Source organism: Salmo trutta, chromosome 14, assembly GCF_901001165.1.
Source record: "Salmo trutta chromosome 14, fSalTru1.1, whole genome shotgun sequence".
NCBI lineage: Eukaryota > Metazoa > Chordata > Actinopteri > Salmoniformes > Salmonidae > Salmo > Salmo trutta.
Window position 1 is genome coordinate 12,429,946 of NC_042970.1, and position 27,874 is coordinate 12,457,819.

General features: G+C 41.9%; 1 protein-coding gene and 1 long non-coding RNA gene across 2 annotated transcripts in view; one reads left to right on the forward strand and one right to left on the reverse strand.

Annotated features, from left to right (window-relative positions):
* Positions 1–27,874, reverse strand: part of LOC115207406 (neuron navigator 1) — a 122,679-nt gene that overhangs the window by 86,809 nt on the left and 7,996 nt on the right. The window contains exons 4-5 of the mRNA XM_029774470.1: positions 17,953–18,699; positions 1,331–1,433 (exon numbers count right to left, since the gene is read on the reverse strand). Of these exons, the coding sequence (XP_029630330.1) occupies positions 1,331–1,433; positions 17,953–18,699 (850 nt within the window). The remainder of the gene's footprint in view (positions 1–1,330; positions 1,434–17,952; positions 18,700–27,874) is intronic.
* On the forward strand, positions 18,462–19,564 carry LOC115207407 (uncharacterized). The gene is made up of 2 exons (XR_003881006.1): positions 18,462–18,526; positions 19,387–19,564. It is a non-coding gene; the product is annotated as an uncharacterized LOC115207407 (long non-coding RNA).

The window sequence follows — 27,874 nt, forward strand, 5'->3', positions numbered from 1 at the left end:
AGGGAGCTGAACTATTAAAGTCATTAGAAGATGAGGATTTACTAGTAGCACTGAATGTGGATGTTACCTATAGTAGATTTTGATCAGTGCCTAGAAGTTCGGTGGCCAAGGTCAAAGTTTTTGTGTAAAGTTACTGAACTGTCTGTCAGTCTCCAGAGGCTAGGGCTATGGAAATTCAGAGCTCATGTCTTGGATGGAATCCCCAAGCACATCAACAGTACACACCTCACAGAGAGACCTAAAGGCAAGGAACATTGGTAGGCAGAGCACATAGTGTTGAGCTGGGGATAAGCAGCAGCCAAAATGGCAGGCATACAAGCTTTGAATGCAGAATGACTTTTTGTTAACAAATGTTTTGGTTTCTGCCAGTTTCTTCGGTATCCTGTGGGGCTAAACTCTGGTGTTTTTTGTTATTGTTTGTGTCTCACGGTGATAGAGACAGTCTGAAACGTGTACCGAACATGATGGTCTTGAAAAATAAAGTCTGTTTGAGAGGGTTTGACAGAACATGTTTACCAGGTGGCAGGTTGCCAAGACAACAGAGGATGAGAGTTAACATTGATTACATGTGTACTCCATCAATTGTGTTTCATGTGTGTATGAGTATATTACATGTCTCAAACAAATCCACAGCTTTCTTCTAAGTTTACACACATATCTACTTGTGATCAATGAAACTGTTATATATATATATACCACTGACTGACAGGTAATGTATGGGTGGGAAGTAACGTTTTAGCAGATGGAAAGAGATGGAAACAGATGATGCTCTTTAACATTATGCCCCACTCACAACAGTACATAACATCAGAAACACCCCAGTTTTTATTTTCTATTATATACTGGGTGGTTGGAGCCATGAATGCTGATTGGCTGAAAGCTGTGGTATATCAGACCGTACATTTTACATTTTAGTCATTTAGCAGACACTCTTATCCAGAGCGACTTACAGTAGAGAATGCATACATTTAAAAAAAAAATGTTTTCCTTCTCCGTACTGGTCCCTCGTGGGAATCAAACCCACAACCCTGGCATTGCAAACACCATGCTCTACCAACTGAGCCACACGGGGGTGTATACCACAGGTATGACAAAACATGTATTTTACTGCTCTAATTTCGTTGGTAACCAGTTTATAATAGCAATAAGGCAGCTTGGGGGTTTGTGGTATATTGCCAATATACCACCACTAAGGGCTGTATCCAGAAACTCCACATTGCGTCGTGCAAAGAACAGCTCTTAGCCATGGTATATTGGCCATATACCACACCCCCTCGGGCCTTATTGCTAAACTATAATCTATGAACTTAGTGTATGGTAATGTACTCACCCATGGCTGAGTTGGGCTCCCCGTAGACTGGACATGGTATCTTCCAGGTTCTGTCTGAGGTCAAGGACGTTCTGCACCGTACGTTTCCTCTGAGACTCTGGGTCTGTGGGGACATTACATCAGTCACTATGGTGAGACTCTGGGTCTTTTGGGACATCACACCAGTCACTTTGGTGAGACTCTGGGTCTTTTGGGACATGACACCAGTCACTATAGTGAGATTCTGGGTCTGTGGGGACCTCACCCCAGTCACTATGGTGAGACTCTGGGTTTGTGGGGACATCACACCAGTCACTATGGTCAGATACAAAATGAATTCACACATCCCATGTATCACTGTTAAACTGTTGTGTCTTTATACCTTGAGATATCCTAAAGATATCCCAAATATTCGAATTCATAGTAACTGAATATATTAAACATAACTTTGATTTCCCAAAGATTGAATTAGACTGTACTAAATAAATGGCACTCATTAAAAGCATAACCCATCAGAGCCTAAGCCCTGTCTTGCCAGGGGAAGGGTTGGGTTCTTCTAAGCAATATGGAATTGATTTAAGAAGGTCATACCAAGGATAATTTAGCTATTTGATTTAGAATTTTAAGACCCCTTGAAGTATAAAAAAAATACATATCAAACATTTCTTTGATGAAAAACAATTGTTGGCTTTACTGCTATTAGCCCATACAAATGCATTGAATAACAGATTCATTACATATAACAACAGATAGTCCCCCAAAAATATAAAATGAAGTTTGTTCTGAAGTGTCTGTCCTATATCTGAAATGTATTTAACCCAACATTTTTGGCAATAAAAAGTCTCCATACAGTGCATTCAGAAAGTATTCAGACCCCTTGACGTTTTCCACATTTTGGAAGCGATTAAGGCATCGAGTCTTCTTGGGTATGACGCTATGACGCACAGCTATTTACAGATCTCTCCAGAGATGTTCGATCGGGTTCAAGTACAGGGTCTGGCTGGGTCTCTCAAGGACATTCAGAGACCTGTCCTGAAGCCACTCCTGCATTGTCTTGGCTGTGTGCTTAGGGTAGTTGTCCTGTTGGAAGGGGAACCTATTCCCCAGTCTGAGGTCCTGAGCGCTCTGGAGCAGGTTTTCATCAAGGATCTCTCTGTACTTTGCTCTATTCATCTTTCCCTTGATCCTGACTAGACTCCCAGTCCCTGCCGCTGAAAACATCCCCACAGCATGATGCTGCCACCACCATGCTTGACCGTAGGGATGGTGCCAGGTTTCCTCCAGACATGACACTTGGCATTCAGGCCAAAGAGCTCAATCTTGGTTTCATCAGACCAGAGAATCTTGTTTCTCGTGGTCTGAGAGTTCCTTAGGTGCCTTTTGGCAAACTCCAAGTGGAGTGTCTTGTGCCTTTTACTGAGGAGTGGCTTCCATCTGGCCACTCTACCAAAAAATACCTGATTGGTGGAGTGCTGCAGAGCTGGTTGTCCGTCTGGAAGGTTCTCTCATATCCAGAGGAACTCTGGAGTGACCATCAGGTTCTTGGTCCCCTCCCTGACCAAGGCCCTTCTCCTCCGATTGCTGAGTTTGGCAGGGCGGCCAGCTCTCGGAAAAGTCTTGGTGGTTCCAAACTTCTTCCATTTAAGAATGATGGAGGCCACTGTGTTCTTGGGGACCTTCAATGCCGCAGACATTTTTTGGTACCCTCTTCCCCTGATCCAATCTCAGTGCTAGAGGCGTCATTACAGACACAGCCTGGATTCAAACCAGGGTATCACAACCGGCCATGATTGGGAGTCCCATTGGGTGGTGCACAATTGGTCCAGCATCGTCCGGGTTTGGCCGGTGTAGGCCGTCATTGTAAATAAGAATTTGCTCTTAATTGACTTGCTAAAGAAAGGTTATATAAAAAAGAGCATTCTATGCATCTCTGTGTGTGGAGTAAAGGTGGTCTAGAGTTTTTTTCCATCTGGTTGCACGTGATATGTTGGTAGCAATGAGGTAAAACGGATTTAACTCCCCAGCCACTAGGAGCATCGCTTCTGGATGAGCATTTTTTTGTTTGCTTATGGCCTTATACTTGAGGTTGACCGATTAATCGGAATGGCCGATTAATTAGGGCCGATTTCAAGTTTTCATTACAATCGGTAATCAGTAATGTCTGTTAATTTCTCATTGAATCACAGCCTACTTCGACAAACAGGTGATGATTTAACAAAAAAAGCACTTTCGTTGCACCAATGTACCTAACCGTAAACATCAATGCCTTTCTTTAAAATCAATACACAAGTATATATTTTTAAACCTGCATATTTAGTTAATATTGCCTGCTAACATGAATTTCTTATAACTATGGAAATTGTGTGACTTCTCTTGCGTTCCGAGCAAGCAGTAGGGTATATTCAGCAGTTTGGGCCACCTGGCTCATTGCGAACTGTGTGAAGTCTATTTATTCCGAACAAAGGCCGTAATTAATTTGCCAGAATTGTACATAATTATGACATAACATTGAAGGCCGTACAATGTAACAGCAATATTTAGACTTAAGGATGCCATCCGTTAGATAAAATATGGAACGGTTCTGTATTTCACTGAAAGAATAAACGTTTTGTTTTCGAAATGATAGTTTCCGGATTCGACCATTTTAATGATCAAAGGCACGTATTTCTGTGTGTTATTATGTTATAATTAAGTCTATGATTTGATAGAGCAGTCTGACTGAGCGATGGTAGGCACCAGCAGGCTTGTAAGCATTCATTCAAACAGCACTTTCGTGCGTTTGCCAGCAGCTCTTCGCAATGCTTCAAGCATTGTGCTGTTTATGACTTCAAGCCTATCAACTCCCGAGATTAGGCTGGTGTAACCAATGTGAAATGGCTAGCTAGTTAGCGGGGTGCGCGCTAATAGCGTTTCAAACGTCACTCGCTCTGAGACTTGGAGTAGTTGTTCCCCTTGCTCTGCATGGGTAACGCTGCTTCGAGGGTGGCTGTTGTCGATGTGTTCCTGGTTCGAGCCCAGGTAGGAGCGAGGAGAGGAACGGAAGCTATACTGTTACACTGGCAATACTAAAGTGCCAATAAGAATATCCAATAGTCAAAGGTATATGAAATACAAATCATATTGAGAGAAATAGTACTATAATTCCTATAATAACTACAACCTAAAACTTCTTACCTGGGAATATTGAAGACTCATGTTAAAAAGAACCACCAGCTTTCATATGTTCTCATGTTCTGAGCAAGGAACTTAAATGTTAGCTTTTTTACATGGCACATATTGTAATTTTACTTTCTTCTCCAACACTTTGTTTTTGCATTATTTAAACCAAATTGAACATGTTTCATTATTTATTTGAGGCTAAATTGATTTTATTGATGTATTATATTAAGTTAAAATAAGTGTTCATTCAGTATTGTTGTAATTGTCATTATTCCAAATAAATGTAAAAAAAATCGGCTGATTAATCGGCATCGGCTTTTTTTGGTCCTCCAATAATCGTTATCGGTATCGGCGTTGAAAAAGCATAATCGGTCGACCTCTACCTTATACAGCTCGTTTAGTGCGGTCTTAGTGTCAGCATCAGTTTGTGGTGGTAAATAGAAGGCTTCGAATAATATCGATGTGAACTTTCTTGGAAGATAGTGTGGTGAACAGCTTATAATGAGATATTCTACCAGGCGATCAATACCTCGAGACTTATTTAATACTAGACACCGGACACCAGCAGTTATTGACAAATAGACACACACCCCTGCCCCTCGTCTTACCAGGCATATCTGCTCTGTCCTGCTGATGCACGGAAAACCCAGCCAGCTCTATATTATCTATGTTGTCGTTCAGCCACGTCTCGGTGAAACATAAGATATTACAGTTTGCAATGTCCTGTTGGTAGGATAGTCTTAATCGTAGATTGTCCAGTTTATATTCCAATGATTGCACGTTGGCGAATAATATGGAGGGTAGTGGTGGTTTACCTACGCGCCGGCGAATTCTCACAAGGCACCCCACCCTCCTCCCCCTTTTTCTCTGTCTTTTTTTCACGCAGATGACAAGCATTTTCGTTACACCACAAGCATTTCGCTACACTTGCATTAACATCTGCTAACCATGTGTATGTGACCAATAAAATGTGATTTGATTTGATTTGGGTCTTGTCTTGACAAAGTAGTATATCCTTCGCATCGGACTCATTAAAGAAAAGATCTTTGTCCATTTCGAGGTGAGTAATCTCTGTTCTGATGTCCAGAAGGTATTTTCGGTCATAAGCAGCAACATTATGTACAAAATGATTTACAAACAATGCGAAAAAACAAAAAAAATAGCACAGTTGGTTAGGTGCCCGTAAAACAGCAGCCATCCCCTCCGTCTTCATTCTCACCATGGCAACGCTGCTCTAACCCCCCTACAGGATCCTGACATGGTACAGCCCCAACTGTGGAATACCCCTCTATTGGATCCTGACATGGTACAGCCCTAACTGTGAAACACTGATGACTGGGAGTGGCCACCAGGGGGATTTGTCTGGCATTCTGTGTGAACTCCAATCTCTATAGCAGGGTTTCCCAAAAACCTACAGACACTAGGCCCTCCATGGAATGAGTTTGATATCCCTGCTCTATAGCCTCCCAAAAGGTTGAACGCATTCTCCAGGATGTGTGTGCATGTTCCTGCATACATTTAGGCAATTCTTGTATCATAACACAATAAACATTTCACACAAGTGTTCAGTCACCCCCACTGCTCATCTACACATGTGTAACAGTATAGCTCCCACCCCTCTCCTCGCCCCTACCTGGGCTTGAACCAGGGACCCTCTGCACACATCAACAACTGACACCCACGAAGCATCATTACCCATCGCGCCACAAAAGTCACAGACCTTGCAGAGCAAGGGGAAGAACTACTTCAGGTCTCAGAGCGAGTGACGTCACCTGATTGAAACGCTATTAGTGTTCACCACCGCTAACTAACTAGCCATTTCACATCGGTTACACTCACCCCATTTTGACCTCCTTTTCCGCAGCAACCAGTGATCTGGGTCACGACACCAATGTAACAGTATCGCTTCTGTCCCTCTCCTCGCCCCTACCTGGGCTTGAACCAGGGACCCTCTGCACACATCAACAACTGACACCCACGAAGCATCATTACCCATCGCGCCACAAAAGTCACAGACCTTGCAGAGCAAGGGGAACAACTACTTCAGGTCTCAGAGCGAGTGACGTCACCTGATTGAAACGCTATTAGCGCGCACCAATGCTAACTAACTAGCCATTTCATATTGGTTACACACGCACGCACTCACACACGCTAACAATAATCCATAGTAAATTATAGCAAAACAAAGGGAGATTGGGAACTACATGGGCAGTGGACAAGACATGATCATCCTATCCTAAACCAATAACAAGGAGATGTCTCATTTGTTAAAAGTAATGACTGGATTTTTCTTTGACTAAGATAGTGAAGAGGAGACATGTCGTTTTCTACTATACAGCAAAATAGCTATAGGCAAAACCCCACGATAGTTGAAAAAATTATCATCTATTGAATTAATTAGAGGTGTTGGCTGAGAGTCAACCATAGCAGAGGAAACGTATCTCAAATAATGGGCCATATACCGTATTCATTAGTTCTTCACTCTGAGCAGAGTGCTAACTACACTGTGATTGCACGCATGCACAATTTCCTTTATGGGCCTAATAGTGAAGATGTCATTTAACAGTAAAAATGAATTACCTTTTATAATCTGATTGCCTTCAAAAAGTAGGCTGCCTGGTGCATTTTTGTCTACTACAAAATAATTCCAGCATTCAAATTCATGGATAATATCAACTGTTACAAAAAAAAGAAAAGTGTGCTTAATGACATTCACCGAATGCCATTGATTAGACCTACATTAATTGATGCATCTTGCTAAAAAAAAATTGCCTCTTTTTAGCCTGAAAAGTAGTGACTCATGAAATGGGGCAGAAAGTGTCCCAGTCAATGTAATAGACTAGGCTACATGACAATGTATATTATCATGGACTTCAAGCAGGCCTACCTGTATCCAGTCATGTAGCTTAGTGTGCTAAAAAGAAAAATGGTGGGTAAACTCTGATTGCCGGTCGCGGTGGAAAACGTTACGCTCCCTATACTTTCAATGCATTTTCAGAAAAAGGTGGGCCTGCACCACTGGCGGTAGCCTACCCTATCAACCGAGGCAATGCTACACACACGCAGGCTTCATATAAAGCTGCTTATTGCTCGTTCAAAACAACTGGGAACGCAGAAATCTCCGACTTCAGTGCGTTCAAGACGACCGCAAAAAACGGGCTACGTTTTAAATGGTCATCCAACTTGGAATTCCAAATCGGAAACTTGGGCATCTATCTAGAACTCCAACTTTCTGACCTGAAGATCACTGATTCCCAGTTGTCTTGAAAGCTCCATTAAGATATCACATTGTTAGTGGTTTTTATCCTGTCATCACACAATCACCATGTAGAAACAGAGACAATGAATTGATAAAGGCATTGTAAACAGTAAAATATGCTTGGAGCCTTCACAGATCATAAAACACCACCCTTATTTCCTGATGTTAATGACATTTATGGCCACATTATTTGTCAAGTGAAGCATTAACAATTGCATTAGAACATTGAACTTAATTCAACTCTGTAGAAATCCTGGATCTTGGAGATCTCAGAAAATGTCAAGTAAGTAACTATGCCTACGTAACATTTCATTATGTTTTGCTGTGAAAACATGTCTCATGGGCACACAAATCCAAAATAATGTAGGCCTATGTCATTGTAAAATCGAATGATCCTAACCCGAAAGAGTCAATTATAGCCAATATAGGCCTACTGTCATTAACTTATAGCCTACTTGTTGGATGGATTGGATGTGCATTGGGGTCTATCTGTAGGCTAGGTGTCTAGTAATATTGCCGACCATCATCAGCTGATCCAGGAAAGAAAACAAATATCGATAGAAAATAAAAAAGCTAAATATATGGTCTACTTCTTGTGACGACAGAAAGCATGGAGAATACCAATACATGCACGCACCTGAAAAACAAAACAACGAGCGCTGTACACAGCTGACTGACAAAAGCAAACAATGATAAATCAACCAATAAATCTAATGCATTGGAATAAAGGCTTTTTTTTTAAATCAAGGACGCATGGCAAACAAATTGCAAACATGTGGAAGTATAAAGTAAAATCTATCCATTTAAGGTAACTCCGTTTAAGGCCGAAATTCAGCGACCTGTAGGACGTATACCATTCCTGAACAGGGTGACGGTTTGTGCTGCCACGTAGAAATACATGGTATAAACCATGATAGAGAGGTGGGGGTGTTCAAAACATTTACTACTGTATAACGTATTTAGCACTGCATTTTAAAGAAATTGGAGAATAGTTAAATTAGCATGATTTAGAGACCCCTCCAAGTTTGACTTTTGTTGTATTTAGGGGAGCTGATCCCCCTGGTCCCCTCCTATTTTGCACCCTGACTCTGAGGCAATGCAGTAGAACTTGAAGAGGCTGTAAATTAGTGTGCAACATTAAATATAAATACTTGGCCTTTCACACCTCTTTCACTATCATGAAAGAGTGGATACAGAAAAATGTCTGTCATGTTAATGTTCTGAGAATTGCTATTGTAAGCTAAATGTATACTCTCATTCAGCTGTTTTAAGCTTGTGCAATTACACTGTCTGATCCTTTTCAGCATCACTGAATTGAAAATAAGCATCTCTGCAGCACTCAGTATTTCAAACAATTTAAGGTTACACCTGGGTTCATATCAGCTTACATCAGCTCAAACTGATATAGCCTAGCTATCTCCTTTAGAAACCAGTGTAGATGGACTTCACCACCATTTAGCAAATAGCTGTGACAAGCACCTTTCCATAGCATGCATCCATCCTCCTTAGTATTTAGCCTCACAACAGACACACCCTTTAAGAAGGCTCCTTTAGTCTGACAGAGCATGAAGAGTTATTTATTTACTTAATCCTATAAAGCCTGCTGATATATTGAATCTTTACAATAAAAAAAAAGTTTCTGGAAATGGTGAATGTGATCTAAAGGAGATTATAAACTGGGAGGTTCGAGCCCTGAATGCTGATTGGCTGAAAGCCGTGGTATATCAGACTGTATGCCATGGGAATGACAAAAAAAATGTATATTTCTCTAATTACATGGTAATCAGTTTATAATAGCAATAAGGCACCTCGGGGGGTTATGGTATATGGCCAATATAGCACGGCTAAGGGCTGTATCCAGGCACTCCGCCTTGCATCGCACATAAGAACAGCCCTTAGTCGTGGTATATTGGCCATATACCACACCCTTATTGGTTAATTCTAGCTATCCTTATAGTTTTGATATTATTCCCACTCATGGCGTGTATAGTCAAAGAAGGTAACATTGAAATGTATTTGCCAATTTTATCTACGATGCCATTTGATTTAATATCCTCCTAACCATAAAATGTATGTACTGTATATCATCAATCACTTTTCACAAACTCAGAGCACCAGTGCCATGGACCTACTGTCAAGATGTGATCTACTGTCAGTGCCTCCATCATAGCTATAAGGAAAACATCCATCTCTTTGTAGTGGCAGACACCAAAGGAGGTAGATGCTAGCGACCTTCATATAGGCCCAAAACAGGAAGCTGAGGCAGCCAGCAAAGCAAATAGCAGACATGCATGCAGGAAGGCAGGATACGCACCACATCTGCTGAGGAAATACATGCTAAAGTGATTGACAGGTCCCTGGTGCCCTGCATTGCAGTGATCTGTGAGAGGGACAGCAATCCACCTCACGCACACACAGACAGATACAACGCTAAAGCAGATCTCAATGGAAAGACCACGGACATTATGAAAGTCATATAAATCTCCACAACTCTTCACCTACTGTTTAAATGATTACTTTTTCACAAAAAAAATGAGTGAGCAGAATACTTGACAGATTGCTAAATTCATCTGTTCAGTGCTCTCAAGTCTAAGACAGACAGGGTAAAGGTGTATAGATTAGTTAATCAAGACTTATTTGACAGTTCGTCCCTTTATGGTCCACTCAATAGATTAGCCTGTTCACTGAGAAGAAGATAGAATGGCAGTGAAAGGCCTTTATATTGTTTCCCACAGCAAACACCCCACTCCAACTGTACAAACAGCCCAGAGGATAGGAGATAACCAAATGCTAGTGTCCTATCACACAATATAATGGTACCTTCTTCCAAACTCAATGAGAGCAAGGGTAGAGAAATCCTACAGCAAAAAAAAATCCCATCACTTCCATCTATTTCCTCTTTGTGTCACACTCTTCCATGATCAATTTTCTCCAGTGCCATGAGAAGAGCGTTTAAGATATTCTCCTAGTGGAGCAGCATGACCAGATAGGTTTGCCCAGTGGTGGAAAAAGTACCAAATTGTAGAAATAGAAAATGAGTCAAGTCAAAGGCACCCAATAAAATACTACTTGAGTAAAAGTCTAAAAGTATTTGGTTTTAAATATACTTAAGTATCAAAATGAAATGTAATTGCTCAAATAAGCTTACATTAAGTATCCAAAGTAAAAGCATAAATCATTTCAAATTCCTTATATGAAGCAAACCAGACGGCACCATTTTCTGTTTTTTTTATTCATAGATAGCCAGGGACACACTCCAACACTCAGACATCATTTACAAGCGAAGCATGTGTGTTTAGTGAATCCACCAGATCAGAGGCAGTAGGGATGACCAGGGATGTTCTCTTGATACGTGTGTGAATTGGACCATTTTCCTATCCTGCTAAGCATTCAAAATGTAACTTTTAAATTAGTAGTTTTGGGTGTCAGGTAAAATGTATGGCGTAAAAAGTACATTATTCTCTTTAGGAATGTAGTGAAGTAAACGTAAAAGTAGTAGTAGTACTTTAAAGTATTTTTACTTAATTACTTTACACCACTGGGTTTGCCGCACCCATTATACCCTACATACCTATTTCACCGCTACTCTATGGCAGTGAATTCTATTGTCACAGTCATGGAGGGCTTGCATCCAATGGGCTCTATGGCAGCGTTTCCCGACCTCGGTCCTCGGGACCCCAAGGAGTGCACGTTTTGGTTTTTGCCGTAACACTACACAACTGATTCAAATGATCAAAGCTTGATGATTAGTTGATTATTTGAATCAGCTGTGTAGTGTTATGGTACCCCGAGGACCAAGTCTGGGAACCCTGCTCTATGGCGACCGTGACGTAGCGAAACCGCATAACTTCATTGTTTACTTCTGGCGAAGACATGCAAAATTCTAAGAGAGAATCACTTTTAGTAAATACTGAAGTAACGTTCTGCAACAAGCCAATTACTGCAATAATTAATGGATGCTGCCGCCGCCCCGTCAGCTAGATCTCTCGCAGTAGTCGTAATAACCCAGAGCTCTGCTTACCAACCTGACCTGCTGTCCTCGTGGACTTGGCTATTGGAGGAATTCATATTGACTCTGCCATACAGAACGAGTCAAATCTCCCTTAGTTATGTTCATGTGCACTTATCCTCCATCCCCCTTTATGCACTGTATAACAGTATGTCCACATTACTATACTCCTCTTGAATAAGTTGATTCCTGGCAATTGTCGATTGCTATTGAGGTTCCTTCCGCATGCTTGTCCATTACAGTTGCACTCTACTGTACAATAGAGGTAATATAGTGGGAGAACCAGTCTATCTCCAGCTCTTATGATGAGTTGTTCCGGTAATTGAGCGAGGTTGCATTACACAAACTGACTTCATAAATAAGTCTATTATGACATCCAGAGGACTATTGTACCACCGAATCAGAATGAAGTCATAGGATGTGTCCCACAAATAGAGACTCTATATTTACAAATCAAAACAGTCCTTTCATTATTCCTGTAAGGAGCAAAAAAATTAATGAAAAGTGGGTTACTGCTGCATTATGCAGACTATGAATGCACAAGTCCATGAATAAATGTATCTGTCCAATAAGGATGGCTATTGTAGTATACCATGCAGTAGGGAAGGGGAATTCTCTCAAAGAAAGACATGTTCTGTAATGAATGTTATGACCTGGAATAAGGAGAAGTGTGCTGGACCATAGAATTAGAATGCTATCTGTATGTGCTGGACACTCATAGACGATTGGCTACCCCTTATAGTCTGTTACATCAATGAAGAAAATTACTCCTGCAAACAGCTTACATTTATTTGTTGACGTTTCAGTCAAGCTGCCCTTTACTGTAAACATGCAGAGGTAATCGCCTGTAGCTTTAATTCCCAGCGCCACAAAGAGAAATAGTTGTGTGTGTTTTATAACACATGGGAAGGCGAGTCATGACTCGTATATGATTGTTTATCCTGTCTGAAATCCTGCCTGGTTTTACCATTCATAAAACAAAGCTGTTCGTTCATTGCAACGCTGTCTCATGAGGGATTATCCTGTAAAAGAATAAATAATTCATTAAGCAGATGTTTTAAATGACATTTCCTCATTTTAAAATAATTACTTCAGTGGATTTAAACTAAAATCTCCATTCCTTAGAAAATCTAGGAGGGTGAGAATTGAGTACATTTCTGAAAATGTGTCACAAGTGGTTGCTATGCAACCAAATGCAAGCATGTAAACACACATACACACACAATGGACTCACAATGTTCACAATGTGATTGTTTACTGACACTGTTTACTTGGTTCTAAGCGTGACAAACATGAGGTCAACCTCCCGTCATATAGACTAATGAAGCATGGCCATGAAGTCGGATCAGCAAATATGTGTCCATTAAGTTGAGATAGGGGACGTCAACAAAATATATCTCTATGGGTGTGTTTTGTAAATTTAATCTGGAGTGCCAGAGTGTGCTCTGGGCGTTCGTAAATTCATCAGTTATTCTGCGCTCTGGCACGTTCAGATGAGAGTGCTCTGAGGTCGGAATAGATAGCCAGAGTGAATTTACAAACACACCTATATTGCCTAGCTGGGATGTCAACAAAATACAGACTTCATTGATATTGGCTAGCTGGAATGTTCATTGACTGGCTTGTTCATAAAACCTCTTGATATCAATAATGGCCATTCAGGTACATATTGAAATGCTATATGATTCAGGACAGAGCTCACTAACATTACAATTTAACACCCTTGGAGCAATCTCTAGATCCAGTCGAAGCAATGGCCTAATGTTCTCAAACCATCTAGTACCATCTTCAATTACTGTCCAGAGAAGAGCTGACTCTTTCAGAAGCCTGCAGAGAAAAATACACCCCAAAATGAGCATCCTATGAAACAACAGTGAGGGTCTGGCACTGAGGTTGTTTTCAATGTAATCTACAGTACTCACGTTCGCAAAAGCCGATTCATGGACCATCTATATCCGGGTTGCATCCGGTTTACATGGCCCAACTTCACATGAGCATTAGCACTCAACGCGTACAGGGATCAGTGTGAGCAGCGACGACGTCATCACGCCATCCGAAAACATGGCAGACATTGAATGAATATAAAATGTTAATATAATCGGCTGTGAGTGATGGAAAAAATAATCTGCCTCAGCAGCAACTATTTGAATAATTCAATGTATGTTTTGTGCACGAAGGTGATGACTAAAGTGTCTTTCTTATTAGTTAGAAATGTTCTAATCTAACTTCTCTATAGAACCCCACAATGGAGGTGTCATAATACCCATAAAGTGTAGCGGTCAGGGAAATGGTTCCAATAATTTTTCCCATAGGGGGATTTTAGAAACACTTAAAATAATGGCTGTGTTTCATGTAGGCTTACCCTGGCGTGATGTTTTGATAACCGTGTAAATCTCTCTCAGACAAGGTGACTTTCAATATATTTTGCTCTATTTACTCTCAGATTCGAAAATGCTAATTAGCATCAAAGTAGACATCATGCAAAACTACAAATCCCTGCTAGTTTCTGCATGTCATCTCTTGCTGACACCTTTGCTAACACCTTTGCTAACAGGTACAGTGGTTCCTCCTTTAAAAGTTGCAAGCTTTCACCGCGTGACTTAGAGGTACCCAGCGTCATGCCTTCATTGCTCCAGACCACCACAAGGGGAGTTAGAGCACTCATTATGCTTTTGTGTCCCAAAGTTTTTATATGACCAATCATATCGAGTGGTTACAATGACGATTTTGACGTGAGCCACCCATCCCTGGTGACTTTCTTCAGCAAAGATGGCTGACAAAACATTACTGGGGAAGCAAATGTAAGTACTTATAACGTCATAACGAGTCAAGCAAAACATTTACAATTGAGAGGAATATGTTAATTAATGCAGAGACAAAAGATTGTGCACATTGTTTTGTCATAAAGTTAATTTGCGAAAATTGCTATTTAGCAAGTTGTTTTTCAGTCATATCCAATACCAGGTGTATCAAACTCCATTATTTCAATGATGCTGTGTCTGCATGTATGTATTACAATTATACACTTCAACAGTGTTTACCACTCCTGCTCCTGGGACATCAATGATCATACATTGTAACTATGCAATAGACTAGAAACATGATTTAAGTAAAGGCTGATTTGTAATTCATATATACAGAATAATAAACAGTACATCCTGCCAGCACGCCCACAAGCGTGCTGAATGACACGTGGAAGAGAGCGAGGAACGAAATGGGAGTAACAATCCAGGCTATTTGCTCTGAGACCTGCATAATAATTTAATGAAACAAGCAGGGAGCAGGTTTCGAACCCTCAACATTCTAGCCCGAAGTCCAGCACGCTATCGACTGTGCCCAAATGTATTAATTGGTGTTGGGGCCGCTTGTGGCTAAAAACACTTTATCAATTGAAGTTAGAAGCAAAAGCCTACAACTATTTTAGCACCGTTTCGCGCTGCTCTGAGACAAGCCTACACCTTCGTCCCCGCCGGGGATTTGAACCCTGGTCTCTCGTCTGCACGACACAGGGATTTTTTAGCTAAATAGCCCAGTACTGTACTGCTGACCGTCACGTGGTACAACGCCATATTTTCCATTCCATCCTAACAGAAACCCATTGGGTTTTTCATTTTTCATGGAATAAAAACGCCATAATATGAATCAAATTAATTAAGCAAGGACCAGTCAAAAGATTGGCCACACCTGTTCACTCCAAGATTGTTCTATATTTACCATTTTCTACATTGTAGAATAATAGTGAAGACATTACAACTATGAAATAACACCGGTCTCCCGCGTGCCCTGCATTCTGTAGTACAGACATGGCCTGTTCTCCCTTATGTAAGGAATTAGGCACTTTCCCATGTTTACTATGGTATGTATTGTAGACTGCACAGTAGGCTAATAAACAAATAAACACATTTCATTAATAAAATAATTATAAAAAATACTCTTTCAAAATGCAGATGTTTATTTAGTTATGGATCCGTAATGAATTTCCATGGGAATAAATATCACTGGTTTACAGAAATATTGGAACAAAGTTGTCTAATGAAGGTAAACAATTTAGAATCCTCCAATCCTGTAGCCTTCTCCCGACCGTCACTTTGTACAGTGCCATATATTCCATTCCATCCAAATGGAAACCGTGAGGGTTTTGTTTTTCATTTTTCTCTGAATAGAAACACCATAATATTATTCAAATTAATTAAGCCAAATTTCTTAAAATCAATCCCATATACTATGTTATTACAAAAAAGGTTTTAAATTCTCTGGTAATGCAAATACGGAATACTATCAAATGCTTCTCAAAGATGCCCTCTGGTGGTCAAACTATCAATAACTTGCAGTAACAGAAACAAATGGCTGACAATTAAATGACGTGCCACAGAATGCTGCGTATGACGTAACTTTGACTGGAGGAACCACTGTATTGTTCAAATTTAAAACTTGCACAAGACAGTTTACCGAATTGTGCATTTGAGAAACTTCGCCGATATGTTAATTACTACATTTACCTAACATTAGATAGTTAATCCAGAGATTCTTACCTTTGCCTCGATTCGGCAGTCTCGTCCAGAGCATCATGGCATTTTGTAGTTCTTTATGATAGCCACATTAGCAGCTAATTAGCATTTCATTTTTGGGGAGTAAATACAAGCAAATATATTGATAAAACTCACCATGTCCTAGAGAGATTTACACGGTTATGAAGCCGTTACACCAGGGTAAGTCTGTACGAAACGCAGCCATTATTTTAAGTGTTTCTAAAATCCCTTATGGGAAAAATTTATGGTGGAAAAATGATTGGAACCATTTCCCTGGTTGACTGCTTTATGGGTATTATGACTCATACTGTGGTACTCTATGTGGCCGTCTATAGAAATTGTCATTCTGGGCCTTGTGTCAGTTAAACTGCAGTATCGAAGCAAGACTTTAGGAACAGTAGAAACCGAGCCTCTAGACTTGATCCCTGGTCCCTTGGGGTCTGGGACTTGAAATTGGCAATCTAATAAAGCTAGGGGCACAATTTAAAATGAAGTCAACAATTCAGCAGATGATTCACAAACTGGAGTACAGTGGGATGTATGACAGTCAGAGAAAGACAACAAGGTTTGGGTTAGATATTTGGTTCTTGGTCTTAATCTAAAACTGATGTGCTCTTGTTTCTGATCAAAGTCAAAGTCAATTAACCAATTAACTCAACACACTAATCTAATGTACTCATTTGGGATAATGAGATGCATAGCCAGAGGCCAATAAATATATTTCACAGGAAGCAATCCAGTGATCAAACTATACCTCTGGTCAGTGTAAAACCTGTCAGAAACATTACACTGTACTGTATGTTTCAGAAAAATAAAGTTATTCTGTTCAAAATGTGCTGTTTTCAGTCAATAACATTTACACATTATATCATGCTACTCTATCTTCTTTATCCACCTGGTTGAAAACAAAGAGCTTAAAGTTTTACTGAGATACCTAGAGTACCAGAGAAGCCCAGCCACTCCTGGCCATTTTACTTCCCATATAGACAGTGTGGGCACCATCTGTCAATGGCCACGGATGAATGGGGCTGGAAGGAGGCTAAATATGTCTCACAGGGAGCTTAAAATCAATTCAATATAGCTCAGTTTATTTCCCAGGTCCTATTTTCTGTAACCATTCACATATATCTCTGCATGGAGCATAAAGAGAGCTGCAGGATCACTGAGGGCCTAGCTGGTTGGTCAACCCACTGCAACAGGCTAGAGCTGAGATGGAATAGAACTCAGGAAACAACCTTATACACACAATCAATGACATCATGCTTCACACGCCAGAGAACAGCCCATAGGATATTAGAAACAATAACCTAAACACATTGCAAACAATGGAGGTATTGTCCACCGCCACCTGCAGTGACTGATCAAAACCCCATGCTTCACAATAATCAGGATACAGCTTTAAAACAAAATGACAAATCTGGGGCAGCATTCAAGAGAAAGCTTTTCAAGTGCATGCAATATAAACACTGAGAGACGGTATACGACCCCTGGAGTTTGTCTCAATCGATACCCAGCAAGATTATCTCCATTCAGGGACAATGAGGACTGCAGTAGCAAGCAGGTGTTAGTGACAGCTGTAGTAAGTGGGCGTGCTGATAGGGAGAGGCGTCGAGAGCAACAGACACACAGCCAGGCTCGACAGGCAGGTTGAGGTCTGCAGTAGGGAAAAAAAGTTGGTTTTACTCACCCAGCATCTGGCTGAAGAGAAGCTGCTCCAGGTCACCCAGGACAGTCACTACCAGCTCTGGATCCACCTTGAGGAAGGAGGATTGGCTCCCATCCCCTTGGCTCTTGGCCTCTGACTCCACAGAAGCTCCCACTGCCTGCTTCTTGCTGGCAGCCTTGGCCTTGCTGGAGAGAATCTCATCATCAGATTTGCCGTCCTCGGGGGCTTTACTCAGGGGCTTCACCTCTGCATACGGTGCCCGGGGGATCCGGCTCTGACTGGGTCTGACCAGACCAGAAGGAGCCGCCAATGGGCTGAAGGTTTTGGGTTTGCCCTGGAAGAGAGAGTGCTCTGACTTGGAGAGGTTGCGTGAGAGCGGTGCGCCCCCTCGTCCGCCACCGCCACCCCCTCCTGCCAGCTTGGGCTTGCCTGCCTTGAGGGGTCCTGCTCCAGGCTTGGCCATGTCATCACACCACTTGGGCTCGTAGAGGTGTATCTTTTTCTCTGCATCGGTGAGCACAGCCAGGTTGGTCATGGACCTCTGCTTGCGGAGGTTGGAGGACACTGGAAGCCGCCCCTCAGAGCTACCTGCACGGTACACCCTCAGTTCCCCTCGTTGGGTGCTCTGGGGCACCCCCGACTTGCCCCTCTTGGCTGCCATGCCAACAGCTTTGCCCTCGGCTTGGCCGTACGTTTTTGTGCTTTCCGCCCTTTCCATCTTTAAATCTCCTTCTCTGCCTCCTTTCACGCTACTTCTGAGCATGGCTCCTGCATGAGAGCATTTAGAAAAGCATCAGCAAGGAGAGAGGAAAATTGTTTTCCTTTCAGTCCCCTTATCCTTTCAGGAGAAAACAAGAAAAGGCTAACAAGGCACAGTCCTTGGATCTTTGCTCTTCTTTGCAGACAGATTATTCATTTTTTCCTCTCCTCATTCCCTCTGCCTCTCTCTGTCCTCCTGACAGACTGCTGCAGCAGCTGTTGCAGTGCTGCCCAGGCTCTCCTTTCTCTTCTTTATTTCCCTGTCCTCCCTCTCTCTCTCTCTCTCTCTCTCTCTCTCTCTCTCTCTCTCTCTCTCTCTCTCTCTCTCTCTCTCCGTCCTCCCTGGCTCTGTTTTCTACTCCTCCTTTCAGCAGAGCCTCCTGCCGCTGAAGCGCACAACAGCAGAATGACAATAGCACCAGACGCAACCACAATCCCTCCTCCTTCCTCTGCCTGTCATCTCTCCTCCTCCTCCTCCTCCCTTTCTCCATCCCTCCTCCCTTACTCCTCCTCTGTTGCATTTAAAGATGCTTCGCTCTGCCTCAGCAGAATGTGTGAAATGTAAGGGGGCGATGAGAAATGATAAACATGGCGTTTAAAAAAAAACTGGACAGCATTATTTTGATCACAGGCTTGTTTTCACATGCTCTCGTCTCTCTCTCTCTCCCTTTGTTCTTTCCACCTCCCTTTCCTCAGGCACGTTCTTCGCACACACAATTATGCATGATTTGCTGGTGTGGAAATGTGGAAATGGTGAGGAAATCTGTGTCCAAAAGCTCTCAACAACTGGAACAACCAGCTTATCTGTTTATCCTGTCTGAGCTGCCTTATTGCCTAACCCTTGTTTAAATCAAAATAAATATATTCAAATCTACTGAGTGTTATCAGCTTTTTACTTAAATGGAAAACTAGTCTAATGATGTTTCTATGATATAATAGCAATGCTGTCCGATAGTTTTCACAGTGCATCACTACCACATCAGTATGTCCCATACTGTACTAACATCATATGGAAGTCATCATTTAATATGGACATTACCTGCTTATTCACAAAACAAATTGAATAAATAGATTGATAATATTACACGTGTATCAAAAATTATTGATGGTAAACAAACAAAACAACATGCTGATATTTTGGCAGCTGTATACAGTATGGAGGTTTTCAGGTCAGGTCCTCTTTCACTATACAGTATCCCGCCTGGATGAGTGTAACTGGGTCCCACGTACCAGCAGTGTGAAAGAGGACACACCCTATACCACGAGGCAGCACTTTATTTTACACTACAGAAATAACTAGGTAATGGCGTGGTGAAATGGTAATTACACAGTTAACCTGTTAATTACTTGTTTGTTTCTCCCGGATTCAATAAAATAAGCACAACTCGGCACAATCTGATTCAACAATATCCAATTGAATATCAGGTACATACCAGAGGTAATACTATAAGATGTGTTAGCACACTTTGGAAAGAAATGCAGGCAGCATAAGCACTAAACCCAGGGAACAGCATCCAAACCAGACTCTCTTAGTATGCAAGTTAAGTATAGCACTGCAATTACTCAACCAGCATAATTACTGTCTGTTTCATCCCCTCCCCTTAGATCATGTGTACTTTCATTTACTCTGAATGCTATTTCAGCTCCACTAATTGTGCTTCTCAATTATTTAATTCATGTATTTATTTTGTCTTGAGACAGGTCTCTAAAATAGATATTTGGAATAGCATAATTTGTATGAATAGGGAATAAATAAAATAACATGGAGTGATGAGCTCTTTTAAGACCCTCCCTTACTGCAGCATATTTAATGATATTCCACACGCACACATATCTCTCAAGAGAACTCTGCAATGCTCCACAGCACATGTATGCACCATGGAAAACATCTCCTGCATGAGGGCCGCTTCACCAGCCAGGAAGCTTTCTGATCACACATGCCCCCCTTCATTAGCCTCTCCACGTTCTATAACAGTAAAATAGTACAATATATTCGGCATACATACTTACGATTCCTTTTGCAAACATATGTATGTCTACAGTATGTGTGTATGATGATTCTTCACAATTGTGCTTCTAGTGTTTGAGAAATCAAGGAAGCATTTCTAGGTTGTGTTCAATTGTTCTTATCCAGGATAACCAATCAACTACTGGTAAGGAACACTGCATGACCTGGTTTTCTTTGCTTTGATGCAACTGACCAGTTTGTTACAATGACTTGAGGGCCCTTTCCCACTCCGCTCTCCCACTGTGCCTACACGCTCCACTGGCCTGATATGTGGGTCCCGGGGCGCCTGGGGTTCTTCTGAGACCCATGAAGTCATTTGATGGGTCTTAGCGAGGGGGCCTGAAAACAATGTAACGTCTTGTTCTGGCTCGTCAAAAGCAATACCGCCACGCTGAGTCCATTGATGATGACCTCACTCCTCACTCCCAAGCTGCTCTGACAAGCTTTGTTCCTGTTTGTGTAGACATTGTGGATGGGACTAAGTAGATTACAACATTTTGAAAGTATTTTTTGTGTGAACATATTTATAATATGTAGCTGAAAGAATTGCAATTACATCAAGTCTTTTCTGCCTCAGCATCACTGGTGCATAACCAACATATGAACTGCATGAGTCCTTGTAAAGAGAATGTTAGCACTCAAAGGTAGCTTACAAAAGACCCCAAAAACGATTATGACGCAGTCAGCTAATTATACGGCTAAGTCATTTCCTGATTGTTCTGGACATTGTAACATGTCTGAGTGCTGGGTTAACGAACTAAGACATTGTAACATATCTGAGTGCTGGGTTAATGAACTAGGACAGTGGTTAGAAAACATTTTATAGTCCCGTACCCCTTCAAACATTCAACCTCCAGCTGTGTACCCCCTCTAGCACCAGGGTCAGCGCACTCTCAAATGTTGTTTTCTGCCATCATTGTAAGTCTGCCACACACACACTATAAGATACATTTATTAAACATAAGAATGAGTGTGAGTTTTTGTCACAACCCGGCTCGTGGGAAGTGACAAAGAGCTCTTATAGGACCAGGGCACAAATAATAATATAATAATAATCAATAATGTTGCTCTTTATTTTGACATCTTACATATAAAACCTTATTTGTTCATCAAAAATTGTGAATAACTCACAACAGGTTAATGAGAAGGGTGTGCTTGAAATTATGCACATAACTCTGCAATGTTGGGTTGTATTGGAGAGAGTCTCAGTCTTTAATCATTTTCCACACACAGTCTGTGCCTGTACTTCATTTTCATGCTAGTGAGGGCCGAGAATCCACTCTCACATCGGTACGTGGTTGCGAAGGGCATCAGTGTCTTAATTAACAGCGCTATTTTTCAAGGCAAGAAACTCTGAGCGCCGCCCTATCCCAAAATCTGGCAGTGGCTTCTGGTTAAATTACATTTTCACAAAATTGCTTGTTGCAATTTCAATGAGGCTCTCTTGTTCAGATATCGGTAAGTGGACTGGAGGCAGGGCATGAAAGGGATAACGAATCCACTTGTTTGTGTCGTCCGTTTCGGGAAAGTACCAGTGTCATTGCACACCCAGCTCACTCAGGTGCTTTGCTATATCACATTTGACATGAGCTTGAGTTCATTTGCACACAAAAAGTCATACAATGATGGAAAGACCTGTGTGTTGTCCTTGTTAATGCAGACAGAAAAGAGCTCCAACTTCTTAATCATAGCCTCAATTTTGTCCTGCATATTGGAGAGCCTGTGGAGAGCCTGTAATCCTAGATTCAGATCATTCAGGCGAGAAAAAGCATCGCCCAGATAGGCCAGTCGTGTGAGAAACTCGTCATCATGCAAGCGGCAGACAAGTGAAAATTATGGTCAGTAAAGAAAATTTGATTTTTTTTTTGTCAATACTTCTTGATAACCAGCGCACTTCTGTATGTTGTATAAGTGTAATGCAGAAAATACATGAGAGTTCAGGGGCCTTGCTTTAACAAACTTAACCATTTTAATTGTAGTGTTCAAAACATCTTTCAAACTGTCAGGCATTCCTTTGGCAGCAAGAGCCTCTCGGTGGATGCTGCAGTGTACCCAAGTGGTGTCGGGAGCAACTGCTTGCATGCACGTTACCACTCCACTATGTCTCCTTGTCATGGATTTTGCGCCATCAGTACAGATACCAACACATCTTGACCACCAAAGTCCATTTGATGTCACAAAGCTGTCCAGTACTTTAAAAAAATATCCTCTCCTGTTGTGTTGTTTTCCAGTGGTTTGCAGAAGAGGATGTCTTCCTTAATTGACCCCCCATAAACGTAATGGACATATACCAGGAGCTGTGCCAGGCCCGCCACGTCTGTTGACTCATCCAGCTGTAACGCATAGAATTCACTGGCTTGTATGCGAAGCAGTAATTGTTTCAAAACTTCTCCTGCCATGTCACTGATGCGTCGTGAAATAGTGTTGTTTGATGAAGTCATTGTCTGCATAGTTTTTTTGGCCATTTCCCCCAGCATTGTCCCAGCCATATCCACGGCAGCAGGAAGAATTAAGTCCTCCACAATAGTATGGGGCTTGCCTGTCCTAGCCACTTGGTAGCTCACCATATAAGACACTTCTAGCCCCTTCTTATTAATGGTATCTGTTGCTTTTATACATGTCTTACTATCCGGAAGTCATCTTTATTCTCGTTCAAAAAACTCCTGTGGCTTATTTTTCAAATTGTCATGTTTCGTTTCTAAATGTCTGTGCAAGAGTGAAGGTTTCTCGCGAGAGAGTAATGGTTAATTTGATTAGATGTTAGTCATTTGACTAGGCTACCTGTATTTGAAATTGTGTTGTTATTTTGCTGAACAGTAATTTTATATTTGGCAGTGAAACTCCCTGTGGCTCAGTTGGTAGAGCATGGTGTGTGCAACGGCAGCATGGTGTGTGCAACGCCAGGGTTGTGGGTTTGATTCCCACGGGGGGCCAGTACAAAAATATATATATTTTTTTTAAATGCATGAAATGAAATGTATGCATTTACTACTGTAAGTCGCTCTGGATAAGAGCGTCTGCTAAATGACTGTAATGAAACGAGGCTACTCAGGTGATAAAAAAAAGCTCACCCAAATGTATAGCCCCGTTGGAAAATATAAATGGACTTTTTTACAATGTGACACATCATTTTTTTTTTTTAAATATATATATATTAAAATGTGAATGACATTTTTATTTGGCGTACCCCCAACGGCATTGCGCTTACCCCAGTTTGGGAATACCCGAACTAGGACATTGTAACATACCTGAGTGCTGGGTTAATGTTCTAGGACATTGTAACATATCTGAGTGCTGGGTTAATGAACTAGGACATTGTAACATATCTGAGTGCTGGGTTAATGTTCTAGGACATTGTAACATATCTGAGTGCTGGGTTATTGAACTAGGACATTGTAACATATCTGAGTGCTGGGTTAATGAACTAGGACATTGTAACATATCTGAGGACTGGGTTAATGTACTAGGACATTGAAAAATATCTGAGTGCTGGGTTAATGAACTAGGACATTGAAACATATCTGAGTGCTGGGTTAATGAATTAGGACATTGTAACATATCTGAGTGCTGGGTTAATATACTAGGACATTGTAACATATCTGAGTGCTGGGTTAATGTACTAGGACATTGTAACATATCTGAGTGCTGGGTTAATGTACTAGGACATTGAAACATTTCTGAGTGCTGGGTTAGTATACTAGGACATTGTAACATATCTGAGTGCTGGGTTAATGTACTAGGACATTGTAACATATCTGAGTGCTGGGTTAATGTACTAGGACATTGTAACATATCTGAGTGCTGGGTTAATGAACTAGGACATTGTAACATATCTGAGTGCTGGGTTATTGAACGAGGACATTGTAACATATCTGAGTGCTGGGAGGGAGACACCCTTCCTCAGGAGAGGCCAGGGTGGACCAACATCCAGAATCCAGCCTCCTGCCGCTGCTTTCCCACACATCTGGAGACTAATCTGACTCTACGATTGACCAGCTGTGTGTGTGTGTGTGTGTGTGTGTGTGTGTGTGTGTGTGTGTGTGTGTGTGTGTGTGTGTGTGTGTGTGTGTGTGTGTGTGTGTGTGTGTGTGTGTGTGTGAGAGTAAAGAGACTATGGGGTGGACAGCTCCACAGCTGCCAGTGACCTGGAAAGTCTGTGTAATTATTCTGTGACGGCTCAGCTGCTGTGGCACAACCATGATGATGTTGCAACATATCAAAGATCCAACGGAACGTTCTTGCCCAGTGTGTGTGTGTGTGTGTGTGTGTGTGTGTGTGTGTGTGTGTGTGTGTGTGTGTGTGTGTGTGTGTGTGTGTGTGTGTGTGTGTGTGTGTGTGTGTGTGTGTGTGTGTGTGTGTGTGTGTGTGTGTGTGTTTGTGTGGTGTCAAAGAAAAGCAGAAGGATCCTTGATGTCCTACCATAAAAATACAACTCCTTTCAAACATTAATGAAATCATTGTGCTGAGTGGAATGTGAGCCCCAGGGTCCAGGATATTGTAAAAACCTGAATAGTAATGTGAGTGCAATTTCTTCTCCCAACTTTCCCCATATGCTGAATATTAGTATATTCCTGCTGAGCTCAATATGCTGGAGGGGAAGGCCGAAGAAAACTAAGTTATCTTGCTCGTTTCAGGTCTCACCAAAGTGATTATCTTTCTTCCTTTTGTTAACCTGGGAGTGTTTTATGTGCTAGAAATCATACTATTATATTGTTCCTGGACATACCACCATCAATTTCAAAATGTTCACAGGTGTTGTTTCCAATATGGCTGCCATAGATCAGCTGGTTTAACCAGGTGGTAAGGGTAGGCAACAACACATCTGCCACACTGATCCTCAACACCTGGGCCCCTCAGGGGAGCGTGCTTAGTCCCCTCCTGTACTCCCTGTTCACCCACGACTGAGTGGCCAAGCATGACTACAACACCATCATTAAGTTTCCTGACAAAATAACAGTGGTAGGCCTGATCCCCGACAATGATGAGATGGCCTATCGGGAGGTCAGAGACCTGGCAGTGTGGTGCCAGGACAACAACCTCTCCCTCAACGTGAGCAAGACAAAGGAGATGATCGAGGACTACAGGAAAAGGAGGGCCAAACAAGCCCCCATTAACATCGACGGGGCTGTAGCAACGAGAGTTTCAAGTTCCTTGGTACCGGTAACCCGTTTATATAGCCTCGTTATTGTGTTACTTAAAAAAATTTTTTACTTTAGTTTATTTAGTAAATATTTTTCGATTTCTACACTGTTTCTTGTTGGTTAAGGGCTTGTAAGTAAGCATTTCACGGTAAGGTCTACACCTGTTGTATTCGGCACATGTGACTAATAAAATTTGATTTGATGAAGCTACACACTTGATTACACTTATGAAGCCACATACTGATTACACTGACGAAGCCACACAGAGTACATTCTCAATACGGAATAAACATATATCCTCTCAATAGAGAGCGGACCTCTCTTTACCCCATTATCAATACTGTCTAAGACACAGTGGTGGGTTGGAAGAGACCCCCAGGGCTGTCCTGAGGGGACGAGAGGCACTCTCTGACAAGAGGCGAAAGTGCGTTCCAGATCAAATCACTGGGTCCCTCAGTCCTGCATCTGTCCATTCGGCCCTAAAGACCCCTCAACCACTCAACCTCCCACCACCCTCTCTCAGAGGAATACAGTGAGGGGCCACCACAGCCTCTCCCAGAGGAATATAGTGCAGGGCCACCCACAGCCTTTCTCTGGAATACAGTGAGGGGCCACCACAGCCTCTCTCAGAGGAATATAGTGAGGGCCACCCACAGCCTCTCTCAGAGGAATACAGTGAGGGGCCACCACATCCTCTCTCAGAGGAATACAGTGAGGGGCCACCCACAGCATCTCTCAGAGGAATACAGTGAGGGGCCACCACAGCCTCTCCCAGAGGAAAATAGTGAGGGGCCACCCACAGCATCTCTCAGAGGAATACAGTGAGGGGCCACCACAGCCTCTCCCAGAAGAATATAGTGAGGGGCCACCACAGCCTCTCCCAGAGGAATATAGTGAGGGGCCACCACAGCCTCTCCCAGAAGAATATAGTGAGGGGCCACCACAGCCTCTCCCAGAGGAATACAGTGAGGGGCCACCCACAGCCTCTCCCAGAAGAATATAGTGAGGGGCCACCACAGCCTCTCCCAGAGGAATATAGTGAGGGGCCACCACAGCCTCTCCCAGAAGAATATAGTGAGGGGCCACCCACAGCATCTCTCAGTCATCACCATAATTAAGAGACACTTCAAAGACTTTATAACTACTCAGAAGGCTTTTATAACTACTTAGAAGGCTTTTATAACTACTTAGAAGGCTTTCATAGTGCAAGTGGTTTTCTGAGTTCCTTTTCTCATTATCTGCACGCTGGGTGTTCCTAAACAGTACTAATCAGGGCAACACTTAGACCCCTCTCTCTCCATTACAGGCTCAGAGTGACTTTCGTATTCTCCTTTCATATTCTCCTCTTAATGTAGGTCCATGTTAGTTATACTGTAGGTTGACATTGTGGTGTGTTGTAGACAGGGATGGTTGCAAATTGATATTTTTGGCAGAATGACTATTCCAATGTCCAATCCTCATGTCCCGCAGCAGTCTGAAAACTTGGTACTAAACATTTTCACAGACATGTCACTGTGAAATTAATCGTTATGCTCCTATTCAACATTTGAAGATGCAAAACAAATACATTCTCCGGTAAGAATAAAACAGACAATGGAGTTTAAAGTCAAGATCTTCTAATGGCTTTTTAAACAATTTTGACATGCATTTCACGGCAAGTGTACTCCCGAGATGTAGAAACATTTTGGAAATAGTCATCTGCTGTATGGGATTTAAGAGTGATTTTGACAGTCAGGAAAACATATTTTCCCACATGTGCGTTTACGAAAAACAGTATTCATATAACAGCAGCAGTGAGATCCAGTTGTGACATACTGCTGGAGGAGATCCTAGGTCCTGATGTATAAAACAGGTGGGGAGTAATGAAGTGTTTACTGTACTGTATGTTGGCAGTCACTGTAGTGAGAACTAGTGAAAGGGGCGGTGCCTATTAACACTGGAATACTATAACAACCAGTACATAGTTGCCTGGCATGTTGTCCTGTTTACTGAAAAACAACTGCTTGTCAATTTGTCCTAATTTTCTGTGTTGCCA